Below are 25,909 nucleotides of genomic sequence, written 5' to 3' on the forward strand. Positions count from 1 at the left end.
TATTGGGGGTAGAGTGCTGACATGGATACCTTCATCCATTTCACTTATCACATCCTGTCAGCCACTTATCAGCCTCCAGTCTCATCAGTCTACCCAATACTAATTCTCGCCTAATGCAAATTTCTTTCAGTTCCTCTGTCTCCCTAGATCCTCTGTCCTCCAGTACATATGGGCGATTGTTTGTGTCTTCCTTAGTGAAGACAAAACCAAAGCACCTGTTCAACTCTTCTGCCATTTCCTTGTTCCCCATAATAATTTCTGTTTCTGTTTCTGCCTTCAATGTACACACATTTGTCTTTACTAATCTTTTTCTCTTAACATACCTTAAGCTTTTACTATGCTTCATGATATTCTTGGCCAGCTTACCCTCGTACTTCATCTTTTCACCCCGTATTGCCAATTTTGTTACCTTCTGTTGTCCTTTGAAAGTTACCTAATCATCTGGCTTCCTGCTACTCTTTGCTATGTTATACATCTTTTCTTTTAATTATACTCCATCCCCAACTTCCCTTGTCAGCCACAGTTGCCTCTTACTCCCTTTAGGATCTTTCTTCCTCTTTTTTTTAATAACCTCATAGTGAGTTACATATGCATTATGGGCATTGGGAGGGCATTTATTGTGTTGTTTCCTCTTGTTGAGAAATATAGAAGTAGAGGGTTGTTGGGATTGCAAGTTGGGACAGGATGTTGAGCACTGAGATCAGAAAAAAATAGCTGTCCTCATTGGTGGCCATTCTTTAGATTTCTTCACACAGGTGTGTGGGAGCTCAGCCACTGAGGGCATTCACAACAGAGGTTGCTAGATTTCTGGAGAACATGCATTATGGGCTGGTTGTGAGCTTTTATCTCTAGGACAATACTTACACATCTTTTCACAGCATCCAGTCCCTCAAAGCACTTTTTGGCTGCCTGTGAACAAAGGAAAGTGAAGGTTACCAGGAGTGGACTGACCAACTGATCCTTCAGACAGAAAAGACGATGACAAACTAATGAAACTCGGAGAGGGAAGTGCCGACTGCTCCAAGCGCATTTTACATCAGCGAGTATTACTGGATGACAGATTGGCTGGAAATCTGAAATAAAATAGAAAACAATAAATAACCTCAGCAAATCACGTAGCGTGTATGGAGAAAGAAACAGATCCAACATTTCAGGTTCAGGATCCCACTACAGAACCGGCAAAGGGAAGCACAAAAGGTAAATTGAAGCTGCAGAGAAACTTCCTAAAAAGGTCAGGAAAAAGGAGGCATGGGTCAGGTGTAGGTGTCTGGGACAAAGTGTATCCCTGGAGGAGTACAGAGATTGCAGGGCACATTTATAGTAATGGATTCACACAGCACAGAAACAGGCCCATAGGCACAACTTGCCCATGCTGACCAACATGCCCCATCTACACTAGTCCCACCTACTCACACTTGGCCCATATCCCTCTTTCTTATCCATGTAACCATCCATATACCCAACATTCCATTTACCCACCACCCTCTGTGTGAAAAAGTTGCCCCTCAGGTTCCTATTAAATCTTCCCCCTCTCACCATAAACCTATGGCTTCCAATTCTTGATTCCCCTACTCTGGGTCCCCTCATGATCTTATACTCACTGTAAGATCATTCCTCATCCTCCTGCTCTCCAGAATAAAGTCCTAGACTACCAAATCTCTCACTATAGCTCAGGCCCTCAAGTCCTGCCAATATCCTTGTCAAGGATGTCCGTATAGGAAATTTAGAGGGCAAAAGGAATGCCTGGGATACCTCTGGCCGATAAGATGCAGGAGATTCCAATGAGTTTTTGTAACATTTTATGCACGGAGAAGGGGGAAGACATGACGCGGGGGCGATATACGACGTGGAGTGGAGACATGACCCGGGGGAGGGGTGATACAATGCTGAGGGGGGGGGGGGGGGAGACACACAACACGTGGTGTGGTCGGGGGGGTGGGGCAAGAAACGGTGCCGGCGGTACCTGTACAGTGGTAACGCTAGGTCCCTATCTCAGAACACAAACACCTTGCAACAAAGAACCTTTCATTGAGCATGCCTTACCGCTGATGTTGTTTTTGTTGTACACTTTTGCACAATTCTGCAACACAAACAAAGAATAGTTTTGTACCGCTGCACATCAACATTCAACACTGGTAAATAAATACAAATTCCTGCATCCCTTCCTCTCCCTCACCAACAAACCATCCCCACATTCCTCACCCTCTCTGCTTACTCCCCATTGAGCCACGAGCCCCCTCTCCGTATTCCCACCACTCCACACATTCTCCCTCTTTGGCACACAATCACATTGGAGACAAGCAACTATTTGTGACAGAAAACGGAACTGTCTTCCTGTTGCATTGTGCACCTCTCTGTCCATCTACACGAGAGTTAACATCCCAATGGTATGAACATTGAATTGACAAATATCATATAATATCCCCGTGCCCTCTCTCTCTTTTCTGTTCCCCCTCCCACAGCCCAGTACAGCCAATTTCTTTCACCCCCACCCCACCCCCCACACACACCACCTCATCTGACTAGAACGGCACACAATGCTCCATATGTGCCCTGACTAAAGTGTTATAAAGCTGCAACATGATATCCTGACTCTAAAACCCACATCTGACTGATGAAGGTAAGCAAGCTGTATGTCTTCTTTAACTCCCGATCCATGCTGTGATGCTACTTACAGTGAACTATGGACTTGCACCCCAAGATTCCTCTGTAGATAATGCCATGGAGGGTTTGATTTATAAGGACCAGACTCAAAGACCAGAGGACAAAGCTTGAAAGTGAGAGGAGCAAAGTGAAAAGGAGAGTGTTGGGTGCCTGGTGGTGGCGAATGATACGATAGTGGCTTTTGAGGCTTTTAAATAGGTGCATGGATATGCAGGGAATGGAGGGATGTGGATCACGTGCAGGCAGTTGGTTTATCATGAACAGCACTGATATTGTGGGCCAAAGGGCCTGGTCCTGTGCTGCATTGCACTGATAGTCCTGGAGCAATGGAAGGTTGTAAACTCACAGAGAGCATAGATAATGTTGATGATCACAGTCATTTCCCCAAGGATCGGGGAGTCTAAAACTAGATATTAGGTGAGAGGGGAAAGATTTTAAAGTGGCCTGGGGGTGGTGGGTATATGGAATGAGCTACCAAAAGTACTGGGAGATGCGAGTACAATAACAATATTAAAAAAAATACATGGACAGGTAGATAGATGGATTGGAAAGGTTTGGAGGTGTATGGGCCAAAAGCAAGTAAATGGGTCTGGCTCGATGTAAACACTTTGATTAGCATGGAAGAGGTGCTGTAGGTCCTGTTTCCATGCTGCATAGCTCTCCGTCTATATGATCTATATTCTGCCTCTCCATCTCCCTCTCCCTGTCCCTGTCTGTATATCTCTCCCTTATCTCTTCACATCTGTCCGCCTCTCCTCTCTTTTCACACATCTATCTCATCTTCCTCTGTCTGCCTCTGTTTCCCACATCTGTCTTTTTGTCAAGCATCTGTGTGTCTCTCCTTCTCTCTCTCCCTCACTGCATCCTTTATCTCCCACTCTGTCTCTCTCTCTGCCTCTCATTACACTGTTGTTCTCTCCTTCCCCTCTCTCCATCGTTTCCTTCCCATCTCTTGCTCTCAGTCCTCAATCTCCCCTCTCCCTCTCATTTCCCCCCCACCCTCTACAACTTTTACTCTCTCTATCACTTCTCCCTCAGACTCTCTCTCGTTCTGTCCACCTCCTCTCCTTCCTTCCGCCTCTCGCTCTCACTTTCTCTCCATCTCCCTGCCTCTGTCTCTCTCCCTCCTTCCATATTTTTGTCTCTTTGCCACCCTCCCTCACTTTGTCTCTCTCTCCCCATGGGTGGTGGTGGTGGGGCTGCAAGTCAGTGGGATACACACATCAGGTCCTCACCTGTAGTAGTTCAGACCTTTCTGGAAGTAATCACGCACTGTTAATTGATCAGCAGCTGGCTTTCCGTGTTCATCCCACTCATGGCTCCTGTGGAAAGAGATTAGGATCAGCAATGTTTCAATATGCAGTTTTCTAGATTTGCAGAGCTGAAAGATGAATTGAAGGAGAAACAGAAATTCACTTTAATAGACATTGCTGGTGAGACCACACTTGGACTATTGTGCACAGTTCTATTCACCCAACTATAGGAATAATCCCAACTAAATATATAGGAATAATTTCAACTATAGGAACGCTGTCATTAAGTTGGAAAGGTTACAGAAGAGATTCATGAGGATGTAACTGGGACAGGAGGGTTTGAATGATACGGAGAGACTGGATAGGGTGGGACTGGAGTAAAGAAGGCAATAAAGTTACTGTTTTCTCACCTCGGGGTGTCTAAAACATGAGGGCATAGGTTTAAGGCGAGAGGGGAAAGATTTAAAGGGGACCTAAGGGGCAACCTTTTCCACACAGAGGGTGCTACATTTATGGAACAAGCTGACAGAGGTCATGTAGAGATGGATTTAAACGATGTTCGGACAGGCATAAGGATAGAAAATGTTTAGAGGAAGTTAAAAACAAGTTGGTGGAGGAACTCTGAGGATCAGACAGTATCTGAATGGGGAAAGTGGACAGATGACTTTTCGGATCAGGACCCTTCTCTAGTCTGAAGAAAGATCAGGAACAGAAACATAATTTGTCCATTTGCCTTCACAGAAGCTGTCTGGCATGCTGAGTTTATCCAGCAGTGATTGTTACTCAAGAACTGGTCTCTTTTGACTGTCTGAATATGAATCAAATATGGGCAAATGGGTCCGGCTTGGTTTGGCACTTTGGTCAACATGGGCTAAGTGGATCGAAAGGCCTGTCACTGTACTTTACAACTCTACCAGTCTCTATAAATATCTGAATAGATGGACATTTGGCCTATTCAGTCTATACTAGTTCTCAGCGCAACCCCTACAATGTCATTATTCTATTGCTGCAGCGATGCGTACACAACTCAATGGCACCATCAAGGTGACTTTAGAAATTGGGAGGAAACTGGATCAGCCGGGTGAAATCCATCAGCCACAGCGAGAATGTGCAAACTCCAGACAGACAGAGATTGACCTGCACCTCCTCCAACCTCATCTATTGCATCCGCTGCTCTAGATGTCAGCTGATCTATAACGGTGAGACCAAGCGTAGGCTTTGGGATCGTTTCGCCGAACACCTCCGCTCGGTCCGCAATAACCAACCTAACCTCCCGGTGGCTCAGCACTTCAACTCCCCCTCCCATTCCGTATCCGACCTCTCTGTCCTGGGCCTCCTCCATGGCCAGAGTGAGCAACACTGGAAATTGGAGGAACAGCACCTCATATTCCGCTTGGGGAGTCTGCATCCTGGTGGCATGAACATTGAATTCTCACAATTTTGTTAGCCCTTGCTGTCTTCTCCCCTTCCTACCTCTCCCTCAGCCCTCGGGCTCCTCCTCCTTTTTCCTTTCTTCTCCCCACCTCCCCCCACCCCTTTTCAGTCTCAAGAAGGGTTTCGGCCCGAAACGTTGCCTATTTCCTTCGCTCCATAGATGCTGCTGCACCCGTTGAGTTTCTCCAGCTTTTTTGTGTACCTTCGATTTTTCAGCATCTGCAGTTCCTTCTTTAACACAGACAGTACCCGAGGTCAGGATTGAACCTGGGTCACTGGAGCTCCAAGACAGTGACTCTACCCGCTGCGCCACTGTGCCGCCAGCAATCTGGAACTGATGTGCAGAAACAAGGGATTGATTGAACCCACTCAATCATGGGGCTAGGACAGGTTTATTGGGCTGAATGGCATATGTGGTTTCAGCAGGACATCCAATACGAATGAATTAGCATCATATGGTGAAGCAGAGGAAGCACTCAGGGCAACGGACATTGCTCAGAAAAGCAGGAAAAGCTTCACGAGAGAAATGGGGTGCAGATGGGAGGGGAGAAGTGGGGAATAGGGAAACTGAGTCAAGGAAAAGCAGGAGGCCCGTCACACAGGATGAAACATCCCTGATATCGGGTGTGCATGGGCATGTGGTGTATACAACACAGTGTGTACACAAGGACAGGGTGTCTGGCACTGGCATACCTGCCTTGCACTGGGTGCAACATGCTGAGGCAGGGGAGTTAGTGCGTGGGGAGGATGGGTGATGGGGGACAGTGTCCGTGGGAGGGGAGGGGGTTGGATAGTGGCTGATGGGGGAGTGTCCGTGGAATGGGGTGGGGAGAATGGATAATGGGGGAGAGTGTCCATGGGAGGGGAGAGATGCAGGCTCACTCGCCAGTGGTGCCCTGGCTTGTCCTTGGTGCCCTTAAATAACAGTACAACATTAGCCACCCGGAACTTCACCTGTGCCTAAAGATGATGGTAATATCTGTGCAAGGGGCTCCACAATTTCTACTTTAGCTTTTCACAAGGTGCAAGTATATATTTGATCAGCCCCTGGGGATTAATCCAACTTCGGCACAAACCATTACCAAAAGCTCCTCGCGTTACGCAGATTTGGCCAAAATTCTTTCAAATCCTCTAAATCCTGAAAATAAACAAATAAACAGTTTGTGTCAGGGCAAGAGTGAAAAACCCCCCTGAAAATACAAGAAATAGAAAATCACAAAACCTACACTGAGATATCAGCTGATTGCAAGTTGGTCAGCGATATGAAAACAAATACAGGTATCTGGGAACAGGGTGTGATCTAATCCAGGGATTTTGGGGTTTTTAAATAAACAGATACTCTGGAATTACAGGCTGGAATACGTGAGGATTACCACATAAACAAACAGAAACACAAAAGTTCTTTGCACATTTGAATATTGAGTTATATATTTATAGTTGAACAAAAAATATTCACCAGGATGTTGCCTGAAAAGGAGATTGATAAAGGATAATAAGATCATGAGGGGCATAGACAGCACAGATAGTTGGTGTCCTTTCTACAGGGTAGGGGTGTCCAGGTACATGGGTAGGGATGGAGTAGAGAGATGAGATCCCAATGTGGTCAAATGGGGTCGTGCGGATGAGGATCATGGTCAGCATAGACAAGGTTACCTGAAGGAAACGTTTCTGTGCTGCACTACTCTATCTCTATGATCACAGAAATGAGCTCTTTGCCATACAGGGTTCATGCAATTTACACAACTACACTAATCCCATTTGCCCACATTAAGAATATCCCTCTCTACCAAGCTTATTTAAGCTTTTGGCTCCAAGCTTTTGAAACATAGGTTTCAGATTAACATTCAGATTCATTTATTATACACCATTTTGTTTAGTTTAGTTAAGAGATACAGCGTGGAAACAGGTCCTTTGGCCCACTGAGTCCGTGCCGACCAGCAATCTCCGCAGATTAACACTATCCTTCCTCCACACACTAGAGATACATTTACACATATATCTCTATAACACATTTACCAAGCTTACAACCCAATAGTATGAACATTTAATCCTCCAATGTTAAGGAAATTCTTGCTAATAATAATAATAATCTTATTTATATAGCACATTTTTAGTGTTTCAAGCACCCCAAAGTGCTTCACATAATGACATTACATTTACACACAGGCAAAGGTGGGTGAAGTGTCTTGCCCCAAGGACACAACGACAGTATGCTCTCCAAGCGGGATTCGAACCGGCTACCTTCCGGTCGCCAGCCGAACACTTAGCCCATTGTGCCATCTGTCGTCCCACACAGAATCTTGCTATTGAGGGAGTGCAGCGTAGGTTCACCAGGTTAATTCCTGGGATGGCGGGACTGTCATATGTTGATAGAATGGAGCAGCTGGGCTTGTACACTCCGGAATTTAGAAGGATGAGAGGGCTTCTTATTCAAACATATAAGATTATTAAGGGTTTGAACACGCCAGAGGAAGGAAATATGTTCCTGATATTGGGGGAGTCCGGAACCAAGGGCCACTGTTTAAGAATAAGGAGTAAGCCATTTAGAACGGAGATGAGGAAAAACGTTTTCACACAGAAAGTTGTGAGTCTGTGGAATTCTCTGCCGATGGAGGCTGGTTCTCTGGATGCTTTCAAGAGAGAGCTAGACAATAGACAATAGGAGCAGGAGTAGGCTATTCGGTCCTTCGAGCCAGCACTGCCATTCAATGTAATGGTGATTGATCATCCCCAATCAGTACCCCGTTCCTGCCTTTTCTCCATATCCCCTGACTCCACTATCTTTATCCCCTTGCCCCTCCTCTTATATCTGTTCATAATTTGGAACTCTTCTATCATGGAGTCATAGTCATAGATCCTTGCGTCTCACATCTTCTGTTTTAATCTCTGGCCTTTGTTCCCACCATCTGCCTATTAAAACCTCCTCCTTGCTTGGTCCATCTATTACCTGCCACATTTTGTAATGCCCCTCCTCTCTTCCAGCTTTATTTCCCCCACCCCTAACAATCAGTCTGAAGAAGTATTTAAGAAGGAACTGCAGATGCTGGAAAATCGAAGGTACACAAAAAAAAGCTGGAGAAACTCAGCGGGTGCAGCAGCATCTATGGAGCGAAGGAAAAAGGCAAAGTTTTGGGCTGAAACGTTGAAGAAGAGCCTTTTTCCTTCGCTCCATAAATGCTGCTGCACCCGCTGAGTTTCTCCAGCTTTTTTGTGTACCAGTCTGAAGTATCCTGACCTGCAACGTCTCCTATCCACATTCTTCAGAGATGTTGCCTGACCTGCTAAGTTACTCCAGCACTTTGTATCTTTTATTTTTAACACAGACCAGACTTAAACTTCCCACCATGCTGCCACAGAAAACAGCCAACAAAATCACTGACTTATCACACCCTGGTCATCCTTCTCCCTGTTCCCTTCCAGCACAAGGTACAGAAGTTTGAAAGCGCACCACCAGACTCTAGAACAGCTTCTTCCCCTCTATTATCAATCTTCTGAATGGTCCTTCCATAAGCTAGGGTATTAAACCAATTCACCTCTACTGCATTGCAGATATTGGACTTTGTCTCTGGAACTGATGCACTACAAAGCTGAGATCCATATTCTGCACTCTGTATCTTCCCCTTTGCTCTATGTATTACACTCAAGTTTGTATTGATTGTATTTATGTACAGTATTACCTGATCTGATTGGAAAGCATGCAAAACAAAGCTTTTCATTGTACCTCGGCACATGTGACAATAATAATAAACTTCAGCCGAGCCTAAACCTAATATTGTGTCAGAAAGAACTGCAGATGCTTGTTTCAATCAAAGGTAGACACAAAATGCTGGAGTAACTCAATGGGACAGGCAACATCTCTGGAGAGAAGGAATGGGTGACGTTTCAGGTCGAGACGTCTTCAAAAGGGGTACCGCAAGGCTTGGTGCTGGGACCCCAGCTATTTGCAATATATATTAATGGATGATGGGATTAAAAGTAACATTAGCAAATTTGCAGATGACACAAAGCTGGGTGGCCGTGTGCACTGTGAGGAGGATGTTATGTGGATGCAGGGTGACTTGGACAGGTTGGCTGAGTGGGCAGATGCATGGTAGATGCAGTTTAATGTGGATAAATGTCAGGTTATCCACTTTGGTGGCAAAAACAGGAAGGCAGATTATCTAAATGGTATCAAGTTGGGGAAAAGGGGAAGTACAATGGGATCTGGGGGTCCTTGTTCTTCAGCCACTGTAAGTAAGCATGCAGGTACAGCAGGCAGTGAAGAAAGCTTTCATAACAAGAGGACTTGAATATAGGAGCAAAGAGGTCCTCGTGCAGTTGTACAGGGCCCTAGTGAGACCACACCTAGAACATTGTGTGCTGTTTTGGTCTCCAAACTTGAGGAAAAACATTCTTGCTATTGAGGAAGTGCAGCGTATGTTCACGAGGCTAATTCGCGGGATGGCAGGACTGTCATATGTTGATAGATTGGAGCGGCTGGGTTTGTACACTCTGGAGTTTAGAAGGATGAGAGGGGATCTATTGAAACATGTAAGATTATTAAGGGTTTGGACACGCTAGAGGCAGAAAACGTTCCCAATGTTGGGGGAGTCTGGAACCAGGGGCCATAGTTTAAGAATATGTGGTAAGCCATTTAGAACGGAGATGAGGAAAAACTTTTTCATACAGAAAGTTGTGAGTGTGTGGAATTCTCTGCCTTAGATGGCGGTGAAGGCTGGTTCTCTGGATGCTTTCAAGAGAGAGTTAAATAGAGCTCTTAGGGATAGTGGAGTTAAGGTATATGGAGAGAAGGCAGGAACGGGGTACTGATCGTGGATGATCAGCCATGAACACATTGAATGGCGGTGCTGGCTCGAAGGGCCGAATGGCCTACTCCTGCACCTATAGTCTATTGTCTATTGACCCGAAACGTCACACATTCCTTCTCTCCAGGGATGCTGCCTGTCCCGCTAAACCTAATATTCACAAGTGAAATAGTACAAGATTGGAATGCTTGAGTTATTAGGTGACATTGGATTGGCTGGGGACACAAGAAACTACAGGCGCTGGAATCATTAGGAAAAACTGTGCTGGAGTAAGATGCTGGGGTCAGGCAGCATCTGTAGAGGGAATGGACAGAAGACCTTTGTATTTGGGAACTTTCTTCAGATTGATTAGGCAGAATAGGCTGGGACTGTTTTCCCTGGAGGCCGAGAGGTGATCTTACTGAGGTTTATGAAATCATGGAAAGCATAGATAAGATGCATGATCACAGCCTATACTCCAGGATAGGGGAGTCTAAAACTAGAGGGGACAGCTTTAACGTGAGAGGGGAAAGATTTATTCACACATAGGTTGCTGGGTATAAGGAAGAAGCTGCCCAAGAAATAGGTAGAGCTGGGTAGAATTTTAACGTTTAAAAGACATGTGTTTTTGTGTACAGGTTTATGCATAGGAAGGGATGGTTTTAGAGGGATATGGGCCACACAGGCAAAACGTAATAGCTTTGGTAGACATTTTGATCGGCATGGATAAGCTGACAGGTTTCTTTCCATGCTGCACGATTCTAATAACAGATATCTGTGAGAGAGTAACAAGCTTGGATCTAAGGCAGTGGTTCAGATAGTTTATATATGGAAATAACAGCTACCAAAGTTACAGATTGGGAGTGATTCAGGGATTGGGGAAGTTATTTATATGTAGAATAACAGATACTGGGAGTGGGTTTCAATGGGTTTGTGTGTTTATGCACAGTCTCAGATAGCTGAGACTGAAGTAAAATGCCCAGAGAACAGACCTTTGGACACCTCCTGCTGCTGTGTGATTTGAAAAGCCCACCCACCCTCTTGATATATTGACCAAAGACCTGTGTAGCAGCGTGTCACCCCAGACCCAAAACCCACGATTGTCTTGAACCGTATGTACTTACTGACCTTTATTTGATTGAAATCATACGCACCGTTATTCGAATTGCTGCCCTTGGGGGGCCTAGAAGATAAAAGGTTAGGGTGAGTTGCTGCCTCCAAGCTGAAGAGTTTCTGCACTTTGCTGACAACTTCTTCACAGGGCCAACACTTCCTGTTCTGTCTCTGTGCCAGAGATCAGGGGCCCCATTGTAACTCCAGCTTTGTAGAATCGGTAGAGTGACACCAACTATACCCCGGGTTTGCGGTATGGTAGTGGGGAGGTGTGGGAATTGTGGGAAGAACTGAACTGTTCTCCCATCTTATGAACACTTTGTACCGTGGAAATTGAACTTTATTTCAGTGAAGTGTCCCATAGGTTGAACATGTCTGGTCACACTGACCTTGCACGTCTTGATCTTTAATGATAAGGTTGATAAGGGAAAGAGGAGAATACTGGATAACAATAGTTAATCGTGTTAACAAATATACGTGACCCACTCCACATTTCGTACTATTAAATATGATATCAAAACGCTGCATGCTTTGAGTCTGCAGAACAGTCTGTGGCTTGACAAGTTATTGTGAACAAAGAAGTTAATTGTCACTCACGTCTTGTGTATATTATTCTGACTGAGGCCTTGCTTTGTCTCTGCAGGCCTTTAGTGACATTGCAACAGAGTCGTGCTCCCTTTATTTAAAGTGAGGTATAGCTGCCATGGGAGCAGTTGGGTGAATGGTGAAAGGATGCTTCCTGGGATGGGGCACTCTATAAGAGATTGAGCAGGTTGGGCCAAGGCTCACTGGAGATTTTAGAATGAGGTGCGATCTTCTTGAATAGACTAAATTATGAGGCGGACTGACAGGGTTGTGCCGAGAGGATGGTTCCCTTGATGAGGGAATCCAGAAGTGGGGACATGGTCTCAGATTCAGGGGCGGCCATTTGCGGTGAAGCTGAGGACCTTTGCTCAGGATGCAGCCGTCCAGCTGCAGAACCAGATGTGGTTCTGGCGCTGATGCCCGGGCTCAGTGGAGACCACAGCCCAGCGCCATAGTCCGACCCTACCACTGGAGCCTCGTCAGCTCTTCCTAACAACTCTATCTCTCACCAAAACCCATCTGAGTAAAGAGACACTTACCACCAGCCATGGATGGTCCAGTATTTATAGGTACATCCAGGGCCATCCCAGCCTTTCACCTGAAAAGAGAAGAATGAAAACCCATCACTGAAACATATTGGATGAATACAAGGTCAAGAAAAAAGGATAGATCATTTGGGGTCATTGACAGGCAGAGGTTGGGCAGGCAATGGGAGGGTTTGGCAAAATGACAGAGGGGTGAGTGAACAAAGGGAGGAGGGGAAGAGACAGTTGGGTCAAAGTGACTGTGGGATTGGTTGCTTCTCTCTAGACATGATCTCTGCTTCACATGGTATGAATGAGAGGGTGCAAAGGAAAGTGGGACCCAAAGCATGTGGTACACATGGATACCAATGTGGAGAAGGCAACAATGGAGGTCTGTCAATGGTGCCAGAGGTGGGCAGGTGGCAATCTCTGGGCTGCTGGCAGGGCCAGGCTTCTGGGAGAACAGAATGTGAAGAGAAGGTGGCGATAGAGTGGTTACATCCATGGTACATATGATTCTGGGGGCAGTAGAACCAGTTCAGAGGCAGATGAAACCTGTATGAGATGGATGGGTTACAATTTAATGGGATTGGTACAATGCGCAAGTCAGGACGATTCAATCAAGATCAGCAGGGTATAGGCATAGCAGGCAGTAACAGCAAAAATAAATAAGGTGAACAGAGGGTGTGAGTGTTGGATGATGACAGAGAAGGAATTGTTGGATAGGAGCAAATTGAGAGACACAACCTGGTGTCCACAATATACACAGAATGTGGTGAGTAAGATTGGCGAGCTGCAGCTACAAATAGCCATGTTAGATTATGATGTGGTGATGATAACATGGCTCATTCTCAGCAGAACTGACCTCTTGATATTCAATGAGACATGATGGACAGAAAAGAGAAGGATGGAAAACAGGAGATGGGGGCAGAGAGAGGAAAATGGTATTTTAGACTATCGATTAAACATTCCCCTCTCCTAACAGGACAGCATCAAAGCTGCACCATCGCCTCTCACCAATGGACGGATGCTAATTACTATAGACTGAAGAGAGGGGATGTCTTTGAGGCCATGCACAAACTTGATTGGGCTGAAATACAGGATACTATCTCATCACTGGGTCTATTTCATTTTCACATCTACAAGGATTGCAGGAATGAGGAGTGGTAATGTTGTAATTTCAATTGCCCAATATTGGTTGGAGTAATACAAGAGTGAAAGGCAAAGATGTGGAGAACCTCCTGAGATGTCATTCTAGAGAACTTCCATGATTCACGAGGGCAACTGCTAGAACTGGTTCAGGGGAATGGGTAGAGAGCGTGTCAGCTGGAGAACATTTGGAGGCAAGTTATTATTGGATGGGCAATGAACAAAGGATGTACGTAGGAGGGAGTCTGGCCCCTAGGGACCATAGGGGTCAGCCTGGACATAGAACCACATACAAATGACCCTAGTTTTGTAGCAGAGACCCGGGTTCGACCCTGACTATGGGTGCTATCTGAATGGAATTTGCACATTTTCACTGTGACCACGTGGGTTTCCTCTGGGTGCTCCGACATTCCAAAGACGTGTGGGTTTATCGGTTAATGGTCCCCAGCATGTAGGATATAAACTAGTGTACTGGGGATTGCTGATCAGCGCAGACTCAATGGGCCAAAGGGCCTGTTCCACTCTATATCTCTGAAACTAAAATAACATGTACACGTTGCTGAAGGAATCACAGATCAGAGGAGGGTCTGATGTCAGAAGGCAGCTGCTTTGCGGATCGCTGACTGAGGGCGTACGATCAGGTGGTGACAGAATGAGTTTAAAAGATGCTTAAACAGTATTCTTGAATAGTTTCAACATTGGCACACTCCAACAAGAAGTGGATTGACTTATTTGGCATACCTGCGTAAAGAGTGTGTTTGGTCTTAAAGAGTCATCACGGAAACAAGCCCATTGATCCAACTCATCCATGCCGACCAAGGTGCCCCACCTAAGCTGGTCCTATTTCCTTGGTTATGGCCCAAATCCCACTAAACCTTGCCTACCCATGTACCTGTCCAAGTGTCTTTTAAATGCTGTTATTGTACCCGCCTATAACAGAAAAATTGCTCCTCAGGTTCTTAGTAATATTTTCCCATCTCACCTTTGGCCGATCCTCTCAGGTTCTTAATTCCACTGTCCTGGGTAACTAAACTGTGCATTCACCATATCTATTCCCTAAGACTGATGAAAGCATATACACTAAAAACCCTCTTTACAACCCAAACTACTTGTGATGCCACTTTCAGGGAACTAAGCACCTGCACTACTTAGATATTAGTTTAGTTTAGAGATACAGTACCGATGAGCAATCCCCACAAATTAACACTAATCTACACACACTAGGGACAAATTACAATTACTGTATACCCCGCCAATTATCCTACAAACTTATATGTCTTTGGGGTGTGGAAGTAAACCGGAGATCCCGGAGAAAACCCATGCAGGTCACGGGGAGAACTTACAAACTCTGTACAGACAAATACCCACAGTCATGAACAAAGCCGGGTCTCTGGCGCTGTAAGGCAGCAACTCTACAGTGGCACCACCATGCCGCCCGATCCCTCTGCTCTACAACACTCCGCAGGTCCCTGCCATTCACTGTGAAGGTTCTACCTTGGTTTGACTTGACAAAATTTAACACCTCGCACTTATCTACATAAAACTTCATTTGCCATTCCTCGACCCACTTTCCCAGCTGATTTTTGATAACCCTCTTTGTAATCTGCGATACCTCCTACTTTATTGTCATCTACAAATTTACTAATCAAGCCTTGTACACTCTGATCCAAATCGGTTGTAACCTTAGACAAGCCTCTTCATTGTCCACTATAGCACCAATCTCCTTTCAACCTTATTGTTCCAAACGTGAGTTTCAAGGTGGATTAGGAACGGGTCAAGGATCAGAAATTAAGGATCTGAAGTGGGGAAGGGTGATATGAATGTAAATATGAATATGATATAAAACAGGACCTGGCAAAAGTTGACGGAGCAAGTACATCATAATCCTACTAGTCATGCCATCCACATTCTAGTTATTAATATGGCAATATGACCTCAGCAGATTCTGTGATAATGACGCTATTTACATGCTCTCACAATCACAGCACTTAGACATGCACGCAAATAATTCCATTTACCTGACAGACGTTTTCGGGCCAGTAAAGTGCCAGAATATTATCAGGTTCGATATTAGATTTGCTATAAAACAAAAGTGTTTACATGAACGGATCTGTATGCTGGCCACACGAGGAAGTGCTGATAGAGCAAATATTAATTGATGGTACAGCCCCCATTCACCTGCTGGATATAAACCACCACAACACGCACTCACCTGGTAACTCCAGAGATGGCGGTAGAGATATCAAAGGGAGGGAAAGAGTTTGAGTGGACCAGCTAGGAGCAGAGTCAAAGTGGCAGCAGGGATCACAAAATGTTTAAGTTCCACCTGAGTACATCAATCTAGTCATCCATGTCGACACAGTTCAGTTTAGTTTATTGTCACATGTATCGAGGTACAGTGAAAAGATGTGAAATGTGACCAAAGGCAGCAGATCAAAACACCATCCACATTCCCCTCAACCCCACACTTTCTGAAAATCCCTCTCCCCCATTGCCCTGTCTGGCTGACTGTACTCCTACTGACATTAATCCAGCTCCCTCAGAGACCACACTCTCCTATAATATTAATCCGGCACCCTCATAATGTCCTCAATCACACTCTCCCCAGCACCCTGTATCACTGACTGTATCCCTACTAACATTAATCCATCTCCCTCAAACTGTCCTTCAGTGACCGCGCTTTCCTAACAGAGCCAGAGAGAGAGGGGCAAGAGGGAGAGGGGGTGGAGGGGAGGAGAAGAGGGAGGGCGGGCGAGGGCGGGAAAGGGAGGGAAAGGAGGGGAGGGGATGGAGGGGAGGAGGGGGGAGGGTGAGGGGGAGGGAGGGGGAGGAAAAGGAGGGGAGAGAGAGAGAGGGGAAAGAGGGAGGAAAGAGGGGGGGGATAGGGGGGGATAAGGGGTAGGTGAGAGGGGGGAGGGGGAGGGAAAGAGCGTTGGGAAAGAGGGGGGAGGGGTGGGGGGAGAGGGGGGAGCAAGGAGGGGGGAGGGAGTGTGGGGAGAGAAGAGGGTAGGAGGTGTGGAGGGGAGAGGGGTTTAGGGGAGGGAGGGGGGGGGGGGGGGGGGGGGGGAGGAGGGGGGGAGGGGGAGAGGGAGAGGGAGGGGGGGGGGGGGGGGGGAGGGGGGGGAGAGGGGGAGAGAGAGGGGGGGGAGAAGGGGGGGGGGGTGAGGGGGGAGGAGGGGAGGGGTGGGGCTGGGGGGGGTGGGGAGGGGAGGGGAGAGGAGTTTAGGGGAGGGAGGGTGAGGGTGGGGGCGGGGAGGAGGGGAGGAGTGCGAGAGAAGAGGGGGGAGAGAGAGAGAGAGGGGGAGAGGAGGGAAGAGGGGGGAGAAGGGGGGAGGGAGGAGGGGAGAGGGGGGGGGGAGGGAGGGGGAGGGGGGGGGGAGAGGGGGGGGGGAGGGGGGGGGGGGGGGGGGAGAGGGGGGGGGAGAGAGGGGGGGAGAGGGGGGGGGGGGAGAGGGAGGAGGAGGGGGGAGAGAGAGAGAGAGAGAGGGAGACAGAGAGAGAGAGAGAGAGAGAGAGAGAGAGAGAGAGAGAGAGAGAGAGAGAGAGAGAGAGAGACAGAGACAGAGACAGAGACAGAGACAGAGACAGAGACAGAGACAGAGACAGAGACAGAGACAGAGACAGAGACAGAGACAGAGACAGAGAGAGAGAGAGAGAGAGAGACAGAGAGAGAGAGAGAGAGAGAGAGAGAGAGAGAGAGAGAGAGAGAGAGAGAGAGAGAGAGAGAGAGAGAGAGAGAGAGAGAGAGAGAGAGAGAGAGAGAGAGAGAGAGAGAGAGAGAGAGAGAGAGAGAGTGCTTGTTACTTCAACCCAAACTCCCGCTTCATTTTCAATGATCGATCCCGTGGTGTGGCTAGGTATCGTATAGGGAATTCGTTTTTGTGTCATAAAATAAACTAGACTAAGGGGGGGTTAGCTCCAGGAGAATAATTACAGAAATGTCCAATATTAGAGGGTGTAGGTTGAAGGAGAGAGGGGATATTCACAGACAGAGAACATGGCACAGTACAGTACAGGAACAGACCCTTTCACCCTAGTGTCTGGGCTGACCCCTATGCCAATCTAAACTAACCTCATCTGCCTGCACTGGTTCTCTATCCCTCCATTCACTGCATGTTAACGGTGTCTGTCTAAATACGTCTTAAATGCTGCTATTGTATTTGCATCAATCAACTCCCCTGATAGTGCAGACCAGGCATTTACCACTAAAATATATTGCCTTATAAATCTCCATTCCACCTCTCAATTTAATGCTATGCTCCCCAGTTTTTAAACTTCCCCACGTAGGAGAAAAAGACCATCCACCCTACCTATTTCTCCCATAGTTTTATCAACCTATCAGATCTCTCTTCAGTACCAAAGAAACATTCTAAGTCTGCCCAACCTCTCCATATATAGCTGATCCCCTCTTATCCAGCCAGCATTCTGGTAAAGCTCCTCTGCACCCTCTCCAAAGTCTTCACATCCGTCCTGCAACGGGGCAACCAGAATGGCACAAATGCTCCAAATATGGCCAAAGCAAAGATTTATACATCTGCAATATAACTTCCTGTGTTTTTGCCTCAAACACCCAGATTAGTCAAGGAATTAGTATTGCCACTTTCAGGGAGCTGCAGATATGAACCCCAAGATCCCTGTATACTGTCCTCTTACATTTGACTTTCCAAAGTGCATTTCCTCACGATTGTCCACATTAAACTCCATCAGTCGTTTCTCTACACATATTTTCAATCTATCTATATCCCCTGCTGAATCATTTGACAAGTCTCCTCACTATCTATAACTCCACCAATTAGGCAGCATCTCTGGAGAAAAGGAATAGATGACGTTTCAGACTGAGAGTCTCTCACTCCGAAGAAGGATCTCGAACCGATACGTCACCTAGTCCTTTTCTCCAGAGATGCTGCCTGACTAGCTCAATCTTTGCATGTGCATGGGCACAATCCCTTGTTACCTGTAAGCAGGATGAGGCACTGGCACCTCAGGTTTACCCCGGCCACTCAGCTTTAGGCTCAGGTGCTGGCTGGTTAGGATTTCTTCAGGACAGCCCAGTCTTGACCACACAATGGTACTGATGGTCTCAGTTTTGCCCCAGTAAATCAGCCTTCCTTGGATGTGTGACTGGGGAACATAGCTAGCAGGGAGCCTTGCACTTTGCACTTTGCACTTTGCACCTTGCCCCCGCCACCTATCCCTTGCCTTTCCCTTGCCTGTTATCACACTCTCCCTTCTAGCTAGAATGCCTGGGTTTATAGGGAGCAGGCTGACAAGGTTCTGGTGACCAAACCAATATCAGCTAATTGGCCCCCGCTGTCACCAATTATGCTGGGTTTGCCTCACCTTGCCTGTCAGCTAGTGATGGGGATCAGAGCGGCATCTGAGGGGAGGTCTCTCTCACATTGTGCATGTTAACTTTGAATTCAAACTACCAAGTCTCTGTGCATCCCATGTACCTTAGCCTTTACATCAGCCTACCATGATGTGTTGAAAACTTTACTAAAACCCATGTATACAACATCCATTGACCTACCTTCATCAATCATCTTTGGCACCTCAAAAAACTCAAGCAGATGTTTAAGATATCATCTCCCCCTCCCAAAGGCATGATCACTATCCCTAAAAAGACTTATTAGGGATAGATTAGGATCCTATCCCTAAAATACTTCTCCACCAATGTCTCTACCACAGGCTCACCATCCTATAATTACCTGGTTAGCCCCTATTTCCTGCCTCAAATGAAGGAAATGCAATGGGGTACCTGCAGAACTTTGGGATCGTGCATGTGGCTAAAGAGGATACAACGATCTTTGTCAAGGCCCCAGCAGTCTCCATTCTTGCCTTTTCAATGATCTGGGATAGATCCCATCAAACCCTGGGGAGTTATCCACTTTATTGGTCTTCTAGAAAACAATACCTGTACCACGGTGGCCTCAGGGTGACACAGTGACACAGCTGATAAAGCTGCTGCCTCACAGTGCCCAAAGTTTGATCCTGACCTTGGATGCAGTCAGTGTTGAGTTTGCCTATTCTCCCTCTTCCTACATAACAAAGACATGTGGGTTTGTAGGTTAGTTGGCTTCCGTAAATTGCCCCTGATGTGTAGGAAGTAGATGAGAAAGCAGGATAGCATAGAGTTATGTGTATGGGTGATCAATGGTTGGATTGGACATGGAGAGCCAACGAGCCTGTTTCCATGCTGTATCTCTGAACTAAAACAAATTAAACCTCCTTCTTCTTGATCAACATGCCCTAGAATATCAATGTATCCCTCCGTGATCGCACTATTCTTTCCTTGGTGAATACAGGTGAAAAAGTATTTAGTACCTTGCCTATTTCCAGTGAATCCAAGCATAAATTCTCTAATTTATCCTTGATTGGTCCAATCCCCTTCCTAGTTGCCCACTTGTTTGTTAACATTGGATTAAATACCTTGGGATTCTTCTTAATCCCACTTGTCATGGCAGTTCCATTTTCCTCCTATTGTCTATACATTTCTCAAAGGGCTCAATTTCAGCTTCCTTGGTTACCCATGCTTCCTTTTTCTTTTTGACTAAACTTGCGGCATGTCTTGTCATCCAAGGTTCCTGAGCCTTGCCATTCTTGACTTCCGTCTATTTTCCCCAGCTAATACCTGATTCTGATGTCATTAACCTTGCCACAATTTAGCACTTTCCTCCAAGGTCCAGGCTTATCCTTGTCCATAACTTACTGCAAATATATGGAGTTGTGTTTACTGTTTCTCAATATGCTCCTGCATTGAAACTCCAATCAGCTGGCCAGGATCATTTCCCAATACAAGGTCCAGTATGGTCCCTTCCCAGGTTGGAACTGGATATTGTCAAGAAACCCTCCTAGATGCACCTAACAAATTCTGGCCCATCTAAGCTTGTTGCACCACCGAGTTCATATTGGAAAAATTAAAGTCACCCACTACAACCCCATATATCTGTTCCAAGGGTTGACTTGGACACAATAATGTGACAATTGCATCAGTCACTTCTCCAGGTGTGATGTTTGTTTCATATAAAGGGTGTCTGTGGATAGATGGTGGCGGTTGTAGGAAATAAGTGGTGCTGCTGAGTGTGTTGGGGTGTTTCCTCCCACACCTTCAGAGGCACTCTGTACTCAAGGTTGAGCAGTGGAGGCCTTTGATAACATCGTCTGCCAGATCGGCCGCTGCAACTCCAATGCCGTGCTGCCTCTAGGACAACGGGCCTTTATGGCCAAGTTAGGATTCAACATTTTAAACAACCTTGGACTTGAATCTTACAAATAATGCTGGAAACGTGGCGAGCTTCGTGTACTGCCTCAGTGTAATCCACTATTCCCACATTCTTGACTGTGTATCTTACAATTTGTATGCGTACCTAGTTACATGTGACAATAAAGTACCAATAAACCACTGGATCAGTGAACATTGAGGTGAGCTGCACTCTGTGTTGGATAGTTAAAGTTAAGAATTCAAGCTGTATAAACCCATTAGGGCACAGAGGAATGGTCAGTGCATTGTACTTTGTAGCATTTTATCTTGCATCATTTTGACATTCTCGTAAAATTTCACCTCACGTTCTGTTACGTGTTTTATGCCATAATAGTTTTTGGCATTAAACTATGTTGAGTACCTTGAGAGTGTTAGCTGGTTTTAGCCACCCAGATGGCACTGGGCCTGAACTCGCTGGAATTTTGAACTGGGTGACCTGATAGAAACTATCGAATAGTGAAAGGTTTAGATAGAGTGGATGTGGAGAGGATGTCTCCACTAGTGGGAGAGTCTAGGACCAGAGGTCGTAGCCTCAGAATAAATGGACATTCGTTTGGGAAGGAGATGAGGAGGAATTTCTTTAGTCAGAGGGTGGTGAATCCGTGGAATTCATTGCAACCGAAGGCTGTGGAGGCCAAGTCAATGGGTATTTTTAAGGCAGAAGTAGATAGACTCTTGATTAGTACAGGTGACAGACTTATGAGGAGAAGGCAGGAGAATGGGGTTGAGAGGGAGAGATAGATCAGCCATGATTGAATGGCGGATTAGACTTGATGGGCTGAATAGCCTAATTCAGCTATCACTTATGAACAGATGGGATTAAGCCAGACACAATGGAAAGAGAAAGCTCTTCTTACCAGTAATCCTGACTATACTCACCCAGAGCAACCGGCTGCCACCAGCAAGAGGAGCAGGAGGAGTGGCAGACCCATGGCACTGTGCAGGCAGTTGTAGGCTATGGTAATGTTCAGTGGGATGCTCAGGCTTTATACATCCCCAGGCTGCAGGCTCATGAGATCAGATGGGGCTGTGGTCACACTGGCTTCCTTTCTGACATGTTCCAACCACAAGTTCTTGCAACTGCCAGAGGTCCAACCTTCCCCGATCTTATCACAGGCGCCAGAGTCTGCAGCAGAATAGGACAATACTGATAAACTGTCAAAATGACCAATATGCCCAAGAATATCAATATGCCTCTCCCTGATTGCACTATTCTCTCATTGGTGAATACAGGTGCAAAGTATCCATTTAGTAACTCACCCATTTCTGTTGAATCCAAGCATAAATTCTCTAATTTACCCTTGACTGGTCCAATCCTCTCCCCAGTTACCCACTTGTTTGTTAACAATGGATAAAATATCTTGGGATACGCCTTAATCCTACTAGCCATGGAAGTTTTGCTTTCCCCCTATTGTCTTTATATTTTTCAAAGCCCCAATTTCTGTTTCCTCATCCTTACAAATGCTTCTTTTTTCTTTTTGACTAAACGTGTAATCAAAGGTTTGCGAGCCTTGCCATTCTTGCCTTCCATCCCGTCTCCCCAGCTCATGCCTAATACTGATGTCATCAGCCTCTCCTCAATATAGCACTTTCCTCCAAGGTCCAGGCTTATCCTTGTCCATAACTTACTGCAAACATATGGAGTTGTGTTTCCTGTTTCCCAATATGTTCCTGCATTGAAACTCCAATCAGCTGGCCAGGCTTATTTCCCAATACAAGGTCCAGTTTGGTCCCTTCCCTGGTTAGATCCAGTGTCAAGAAACCCTCCTAGATGCACCTAACAAATTCTGCCCCATCTAACCTTGCAGCACCAAGGGAGTCTATAAGTCCATATTGGAAAAATTAAAGTCACCCACTGCAACTCCTCTGTTGCTTTTACCTGCTGTTAGCGAGTCTTCTCGAGTACCTGCCGTTAGCGTTACGAGCCGCTAAGAGACGCCCCCGAGCTCCGACGTACCCGCTACGTTAATTCTCCGTGCTTACCACGAGTTTGATTTTTTTTTAAACTCGGGAGAGCTCTTGGAATGAACTCAAGCCGTGGGACAGGGCTATTAGATAGAGCTATTAAAGATAGCGGAATCAAGGGATAAGGGGTGAAGGCAGGTACTGATTGTGGATGATCTGCCATGATCACAGTGAATGGTGGTGCTGGCTCGAAGGGCTGAATGGCCCACTCCTGCACCTATTGTCTATTGTCTATTAAACCCACCTGTGTAGGAGTGGCAAACCTGCCTGCCAGAATGCTGGATGTGGGCCATGGGCATGGATAGGGCAGGCTGAAGGGCATATTCTATGACTTAGTTTGTCCCAAATTCTAGATGTTTTCCTATGTCATGCCTTGTCGAAAAATTTCAGCCACTTCCTCTGCTCCGATGGAAACTTCATATTTCTATAAGTGAGTTTTAGTCAACATTTTATCGAAAATTAGACGGAAAACAGAAACCACCAAAGAGGAACAAGGTGAAAAATTCAACGTCTTATCAAAGATGAGATAGGTAACAGACATCATTGTGGGGAAACAAGAAAAACGGTCAACATCTTATCCAAGTTAAGAAGGGAAACAGAAAACATTGACCATTTCTTCTAAATTAACTCTTTTCATGGTTTTGAAATTCCTTTGTTCATGTTCTGTCTCCAACTCCATTATGGACCCTAAGCTTTCCTCCGGTTGTGTGTCGTTCCTCAGTAGATTTCTTCAGCTCCCAGTTATAACACATGGATTACAACTTATCTGGCCAATTCTGCTGCAGGGCACACGTCTGTCATTTTGGCCTTTTTTGCCCTCTACATTGGCACAGCCTAACCTGTTGAACGTCAAATAGTCCTGCATTTTGTAGTGTTTATATTCTCCTGTTCTCTCCCTCTATGTCAATCTCTCTCACTCTCTCTGCTTCATCAACCTATTAATTGGTCACCTTGTCTTCAGCTCCTACCTATGGCAAACCCATGTCACCAAATCAGAAAATATTCTTATTATCAGATCTATATTCCTTCCCACCCTTCTGTGCAACTTAAAACTATTTTGTATTCTCCCTTTGCAAGTTCTCAAGAGAGTCTTTGAGTTGAAATATTCACTCTGGTTCCCACTCTGCAGCTGCTGGTTGACTCACTGAATATTTTCAACATTTTCTTAATTATGGGGAGAAGGCAGGAGAATGGGGTTTGGAGGGAGGGATAGGTCAGCCATGATTGAATGGCGGAGTAAATGTGATGGGCCAAATGGCCTAATTCTGCTCCCATCACTTATGACCTTATGATCTGCACGTTTTAACATTTTCATAAGTGCAGTCATTTGACTCATTGAGTCCAAGCCAGGCATTCACATACTTCCCGGCAACCAATTCCCTCAGACGATTCCCACCTAATTTCTTGTCAAACACATACATCTCCAGTGACAGCTAATCACGAGCAGGCCGGCGGCCTTCAGGTCTGTACTGAACAATGTAATGCTGAATTAAACTAATCCAATTTAATTGCACTTGGAGAGGTTGGATAAACCTGATTTTTTTTTCTGTAATGCATTGGACCTTGAGAAGAAGACAGGATAGAAGTAGATACAATGATGAGAGGTGTAGATACTGTGGAAAGAATATTTGTCTCGGGATAGAAACAATAAACATAAAGAGTGTTGTAGGTTCCTGGAATGTGCTCCCAGAGGTGGTGGTGGAACCAGATACGATATCAAAGTATAAGAGGCATTCAGACAGACACATACGCAGGCAGGCTATGGAGGGATGTGGGCCATATGCAGCCAGAAGAGATGGGTTCAGATTAACATCATGGTTTGCACAGACATTGTGAGCCAAATCATTACTCAGTGACCACTCTCTCCCCACCCCACCACACTATGCTCTGTGTTAGTGAATGAAACTATCATCCGTGGTACCTGTTCTCCCAAGTGACCACTCTCTCCGCACCCCACACAACACTCTGTAGGGAGTGAAGTTAGGTTACCTATGGTCCTTGCTCCTGAGCACTGCCCACTAACACTGGGTTACAGAGAGGGAGGTCAGCCAGGATTACAGCTGCCAATCATAGTGACGACCCTGACCTGTTAATGTAGGAAACTAGACAGGAGAAATGCAGTTCTAGATGGGGTGGGTAGAACTATCTTGGAATGGGAAATATGTTTTTAAGCTGGAAAGAGTGCAAGATTTACAAGGATGTTGCCAGGACTCAAGGGTCTGAGCTACAAGGAGAGGTAGGGCAGTTAGGATTTTATTTATTGGCTGTTCTTGAAGGTTAGAATGCATGGGACAGCTAGCTAATTAGACACACAATTTCTTTGAAGGGAGAAACAGAAAGTGAGAGGAAAAAATGTAAGCAGAATTAAGGGTAACTTTTTCACAGAGAGGAATGTGTTTTTATTTTGAATGAGCTACCAGAGAAAAGGGTTGTGGCACGTACAATAACAAGTTTTAACAGATATTGGGAAAGGTACATGGATTGGAAAGGGTTGGGGGAATATGGGTCAAACGCGGGCAAATATAACCATATAACCGTATAACAATTACAGCACGGAAACAGGCCATCACGACCCTTCTAGTCCGTGCCGAACACGTATTCTCCCCTAGTCCCATCTACCTGCATTCAGACCATAACCCTCCATTCCTTTCCCGTCCATATAACTATCCAATTTATTTTTAAATGATAAAAACGAACCTGCCTCCACAACCTTCACTGGAAGCTCATTCCACACAGCTACCACTCTCTGAGTAAAGACGTTCCCCCTCATGTTACCCCTAAACTTCTGTCCCTTAATTCGCAAGCCATGTCCCCTTGTTTGAATCTTCCCTACTCTCAGTGGGAAAAGCTTATCCACGTCAACTCTGTCTATCCCTCTCATCATTTTAAAGACCTCTATCAAGTTCCCCCTTAACCTTCTGCGCTCCAAAGAATAAAGCCCTAACTTAGTTGCTGAAACCCAGGCAACATTCTAGTAAATCTCCTCTGTACTCGTTCTATTTTGTTGACATCCTTCCTATAATTAGGCGACCAAAATTGTACCCCATACTCCAGAATTGGCCTCACCAATGCCTTGTACAATTTTAACATTACATCCCAACTTCTATACTCAATGCTCTGATTTATAAAGGCCAGCACACCAAAAACTTTCTTTACCACCCTATCTACATGAGATTC

The 25,909-nt window shown here is 45.8% G+C and overlaps 1 protein-coding gene across 1 annotated transcript in view; it reads right to left on the bottom strand.

The window, feature by feature from the left end:
• LOC129695256 (ribonuclease T2-like) overlaps positions 1-22,511 on the bottom strand; it is a 30,957-nt gene extending 8,446 nt beyond the window's left edge. The window contains exons 1-8 of the mRNA XM_055632050.1: positions 21,647-22,511; positions 15,525-15,585; positions 12,373-12,431; positions 11,264-11,318; positions 6,434-6,489; positions 3,900-3,986; positions 2,044-2,080; positions 865-909 (exon numbers count right to left, since the gene is read on the bottom strand). Of these exons, the coding sequence (XP_055488025.1) occupies positions 865-909; positions 2,044-2,080; positions 3,900-3,986; positions 6,434-6,489; positions 11,264-11,318; positions 12,373-12,431; positions 15,525-15,585; positions 21,647-21,699 (453 nt within the window). The 5' untranslated portion in view covers positions 21,700-22,511. The remainder of the gene's footprint in view (positions 1-864; positions 910-2,043; positions 2,081-3,899; positions 3,987-6,433; positions 6,490-11,263; positions 11,319-12,372; positions 12,432-15,524; positions 15,586-21,646) is intronic.
• Between the last annotated feature and the right edge of the window lie 3,398 nt (positions 22,512-25,909).

This window comes from Leucoraja erinacea, chromosome 3 (genome assembly GCF_028641065.1).
Source record: "Leucoraja erinacea ecotype New England chromosome 3, Leri_hhj_1, whole genome shotgun sequence".
NCBI classification, from domain to species: domain Eukaryota; kingdom Metazoa; phylum Chordata; class Chondrichthyes; order Rajiformes; family Rajidae; genus Leucoraja; species Leucoraja erinaceus.